The sequence below is a fragment of the Lipotes vexillifer genome, unplaced genomic scaffold, assembly GCF_000442215.2.
Source record: "Lipotes vexillifer unplaced genomic scaffold, Lipotes_vexillifer_v1.1 scaffold965, whole genome shotgun sequence".
NCBI lineage: Eukaryota > Metazoa > Chordata > Mammalia > Artiodactyla > Lipotidae > Lipotes > Lipotes vexillifer.
Genome location: NW_006769686.1, coordinates 2,086,929 through 2,092,065, shown reverse-complemented (window position 1 = coordinate 2,092,065; position 5,137 = coordinate 2,086,929). Strand labels below are relative to the sequence as shown.

At 38.1% G+C, this 5,137-nt stretch overlaps 1 protein-coding gene across 1 annotated transcript in view; it reads left to right on the top strand.

Annotated features, from left to right (window-relative positions):
• Positions 1-5,137, top strand: part of STK36 (serine/threonine kinase 36) — a 28,546-nt gene that overhangs the window by 1,910 nt on the left and 21,499 nt on the right. Inside the window, exon 4 of the mRNA XM_007445846.1 lies at positions 4,894-5,024. Coding sequence (XP_007445908.1) covers positions 4,894-5,024 — 131 coding nt within the window. The remainder of the gene's footprint in view (positions 1-4,893; positions 5,025-5,137) is intronic.

Sequence of the window (5,137 nt, the reverse complement as noted above, 5' to 3'; positions counted from 1 at the left end):
CACGAACCCGTGTTCCCTGCATTGGCAGGCGGACTCTCAACCGCTGCGCCACCAGGGAAGCCCACATTTAGTTCTTTAATCCATTTTGAAATTATTTTTGTGTATGGTGTTAGGGAGTGTTATAATTTCATTCTTTTACATGTAGCTGTCCAGTTTTCCCAGCACCACTTATTGAAGAGACTGTCTTTTCTCCATTGTATATCCTTGCCTCCTTTGTCATAGATTAGTTGACCATAGGTGCGTGGGTTTATCTCTGGGCTTTCTATCCTGTTCCATTGATCTATATTTCTGTTTTTGTGCCAGTACCATACTGTCTTGATTACTGTAGCTTTGTAGTATAGTCTGAAGTCAGGGAGTCTGATTCCTCCAGCTCCGTTTTTTTCCCTCAAGACTGCTTTGGCTATTCGGGGTCTTTTGTGTCTCCATACAAATTGTGAAATTTTTTGTTCTAGTTCTGTGAAAAATGCCAGTGGTAGTTTGATAGGGATTGCATTGAATCTATAGATTGCTTTGGGTAGTAGAGTCATTTTCACAATGTTGATTCTTCCAATCCAAGAACATGGTATATCTCTCCATCTGTTTGTATCATCTTTAATTTCTTTCATCAGTGTCTTATAATTTTCTGCATACAGGTCTTTTGTCTCCTTAGGTAGGTTTATTCCTAGATATTTTATTCTTTTTGTTGCAATGGTAAATGGGAGTGTTTTCTTGATTTCACTTTCAGATTTTTCATCATTAGTATATAGGAATGCCAGAGATTTCTGTGCATTAATTTTGTATCCTGCTACTTTACCAAATTCATTGATTAGCTCTAGTAGTTTTCTGGTAGCATCTTTAGGATTCTCTATGTATAGTATCATGTCATCTGCAAACAGTGACAGCTTTACTTCTTCTTTTCCGATTTGGATTCCTTTTATTTCCTTTTCTTCTCTGATTGCTGTGGCTAAAACTTCCAAAACTATGTTGAATAAGAGTGGTGAGAGTGGGCAACCTTGTCTTGTTCCTGACCTTAGTGGAAATGCTTTCAGTTTTTCGCCATTGAGGATGATGTTGGCTGTGGGCTTGTCATATACGGCCTTTATTATATTGAGGAAAGTTCCCTCTACACCTACTTTCTGCAGGGTTTTTATCATAAATGGGTGTTGAATTTTGTCAAAAGCTTTCTCTGCATCTATTGAGATGATCATATGGTTTTTCTCCTTCAATTTGTTAATATGGTTAATCACATTGATAGATTTGCGTATATTGAAGAATCCTTGCATTCCTGGAATAAACCCCACTTGATCATGGTGTATGATCCTTTTAATGTGCTGTTGGATTCTGTTTGCTAGTATTTTGTTGAGGATTTTTGCATCTATGTTCATCAGTGATATTGGCCTGTAGTTTTCTTTCTTTGTGACATCCTTGTCTGGTTTTGGTATCAAGGTGATGGTGGCCTCGTAGAATGAGTTTGGGAGTGTTCCTCCCTCTGCTATATTTTGGAAGAGTTTGAGAAGGATAGGTGTTAGCTCTTCTCTAAATGTTTGATAGAATTCGCCTGTGAAGCCATCTGGTCCTGGGCTTTTGTTTGTTGGAAGATTTTTAATCACAGTTTCAATTTCAGTGCTTGTGATTGGTCTGTTCATATTTTCTATTTCTTCCTGATTCAGTCTTGGCAGTTTGTGCATTTCTAAGAATTTGTCCATTTCTTCCAGATTGTCCATTTTATTGGCATAGAGTTGCTTGTAGTAATCCCTCATGATTTTTTTTATTTCTGCAGTGTCAGTTGTTACTTCTCCTTTTTCATTTCTAATTCTATTGATTTGAGTCTTCTCCCTTTTTTTCTTGATGAGTCTGGCTAATGGTTTATCAATTTTGTTTATCTTCTCAAAGAACCAGCTTTTAGTTTTATTGATCTTTGCTATTGTTTCCTTCATTTCTTTTTCATTTATTTCTGATCTGATTTTTATGATTTCTTTCCTTCTGCTAACTCTGGGGTTTTTTTGTTCTTCTTTCTCTAATTGCTTGAGGTGCAAGGTTAGGTTGTTTATTCGAGATGTTTCCTGCTTCTTAAGGTGGGCTTGTATTGCTATAAACTTCCCTCTTAGAACTGCTTTTGCTGCATCCCATAGGTTTTGGGTCGTTGTATCTCCATTGTCATTTGTTTCTAGGTATTTTTTAATTTCCTCTTTGATTTCTTCAGTGATCACTTCGTTATTAAGTAGTGTATTGTTTAGCCTCCATGTGTTTGTATTTTTTACAGATCTTTTCCTATAATTGATATCTAGTCTCATGGCGTTGTGGTCGGAAAAGATACTTGATACAATTTCAATTTTCTTAAATTTACCAAGGCTTGATTTGTGACCCAAGATATGATCTATCCTGGAGAATGTTCCATGAGCACTTGAGAAAAATGTGTATTCTGTTGTTTTTGGATGGAGTGTCCTATAAATATCAATTAAGTCCATCTTGTTTAATGTATCATTTAAAGCTTGTGTTTCCTTATTTATTTTCATTTTGGATGATCTGTCCATTGGTGAAAGTGGGGTGTTGAAGTCCCCTACTATGAATGTGTTACTGTCGATTTCCCCTTTTATGGCTGCTAGTTTTTGCCTTATGTATTGAGGTGCTCCTATGTTGGGTGCATAAATATTTACAATTGTTATATCTTCTTCTTGGATCGATCCCTTAATCATTATGTAGTGTCCTTCTTTGTCTCTTCTGATAGTCCTTATTTTAAAGTCTATTTTGTCTGATATGAGAATTGCTACTCCAGCTTTCTTTTGATTTCCATTTGCATGGAATATCTTTTTCCATCCCCTCACTTTCAGTCTGTATGTGTCCCTAGGTCTGAAGTGGGTCTCATGTAGACAGCATATATATGCATCTTGTTTTTGTATGCATTCAGCAAGCCTGTGTCTTTTGGTTGGAGCATTTAATCCATTCACGTTTAAAGCAATTATCGATATGTATGTTCCTATGACCATTTTCTTAATTGTTTTGGGTTTGTTTTTGTAGGTCCTTTTCTTCTCTGTGTTTCCCACTTAGAGAAGTTCCTTTAGCATTTGTTGTAGAGCTGGTTAGGTGGTGCTGAATTCTCTTAGCTTTTGCTTGTCTGTAAAGCTTTTGATTTCTCCATCAAATCTGAATGAAATCCTTGCCGGGTAGAGTAATCTTGGTTGTTGTTCTTCCCTTTCGACACTTTAAGTATATCATGCCACTCCCTTCTGGCTTGTAGAGTTTCTGCTGAGAAATCAACTGTTAACCTTATGGGAGTTCCCTTGTATGTTATTTGTTGTTTTTCCCTTGGTGTTTTCAGTAATTTTTCTTTGTCTTTAATATTTGCCTATTTGATTACTATGTGTCTCGGCGTGTTTCTCCTTGGGTTTATCATGTATGGGACTCTCTGCACTTCCTGGACTTGGGTGCCTATTTCCTTTCCTTTCCCACATTAGGGAAGTTTTCAACTATAATCTCTTCAAATATTTTCTCAGGTCCTTTCTCTGTCTCTTCTCCTTCTTGGACCCCTATAATGCGAATGTTGTTGCGTTTAATGTTGTCCCAGAGGTCTCTTAGGCTGTCTTCATTTCTTTTCATTCTTTTTTCTTGATTCTGTTCTGCAGCAGTGAATTCCAGCATTCTGTCTTTCAGGTCACTTATCCATTCTTCTGCCTCAGTTATTCTGCTGTTGATTCCTTCTAGTGTATTTTTCCATTTCAGTTATTGTGTTGTTCATCTCTGTTTGTTTGTTCTTTAATTCTTCTAGATCTTTGTTAAACATTTCTTGCATCTTCTTGATCTTTGCCTCCATTCCTTTTCCGAGGTCCTGGATCATCTTCACTATCATTATTCTGAAATCTCTTTCTGAAAAGTTTCCTATCTCCACTTCATTTAGTTGTTTTTCTGGCGTTTTATCTTGTTCCTTCATCTGGTGCATAGCCCTCTGTGTTTTCATCTTGTCTGTCTTTCTGTGAATGTGGTTTTTGTTCCACAGGCTGCAGGATTGTAGTTCTTCTTGCTTCTGCTGTCTGCCCTCACTTTCCTCATTTTAAAATGGAAATAATAATAATGTCTACCTCATAAGGCTATTGTGAAGATTAATGAGTTAATTCCTGTAAAGTGTTTGAAAGAGTGCCTGACACAAGTGTTCAATATATCTAGCTATTTTTAATGCTGTTGTTATTGTTAGGCACCTCTAGGTAAGAAGGCCCAGTGTGGTGGTACCAGAGAGGCAGGAAGGGATAAGTGTTGTGATTAAGGCAGGATTCACCACCAAGGCACAGTGGTTAGCCGTAGGATTTGGTTGAAGACATTCTCTAGCCATATTCATTCTAGGGATTTCTCTGTACTCTAGCAAGTAGGCCCCCTTCAGGACTTCCTGTCACAGCATTCTGTTTCCTTCCAAGCATTCATCATTATTTGTAAGCCATCATCTTATTTGTTTTGTCAGTCTTGTTTGTTTGTCTGGCTACTTCTCTTGAGTGAAGGGACTTTGTCTTATTTAATAACAGCTAATATATATTGAATGCTAAGTGGCAGGCACCATTCGGAGCAATATGTTACTTTACATGCTTTAACTCATTTAAATCCTCACAATGATCCTATGAAATAAGTAGTATCATTATTGTCGCCTTATAGATAGATGATGAATCTGAGAGCCATAAGATAATTTGCATGTGATCATGCAGTTAGTGAGACTCAATAAATTTTCCTTGAACGAATGAGTGAACAAATGAAAGAATGAATGAATAGGGGAGCAAGAACTAAGGAAGGTATCTTGTGAAGCTCTGGAAGAAAGGAAAGGAAGAGAAGATCACATCAGCAGTAGTATTAGGGTGGAGTCTTTGGGCTCATCCGCAGACTCCTTCTGCTGACTTCTCCTTTCTTCCTCTCACCTGACTGTTTGACCCCTAGGTTCAGGCCATTGCTGCCCAGTTGGTGTCAGCCCTGTACTATCTGCATTCCCACCGCATCCTCCACCGAGACATGAAGCCTCAGAACATCCTCCTTGCCAAGGGTGGTGGCATAAAGCTCTGTGACTTTGGGTGAGGTGCCTGACCTTCTGTCTCTGCTTCCAGTTCTGCAGAGAGCCTTAGATCATATGCTTGACTTCCTTGCGCCTCATTTTAGAAACTGAGCTGGAGACCGGGATTCCTGC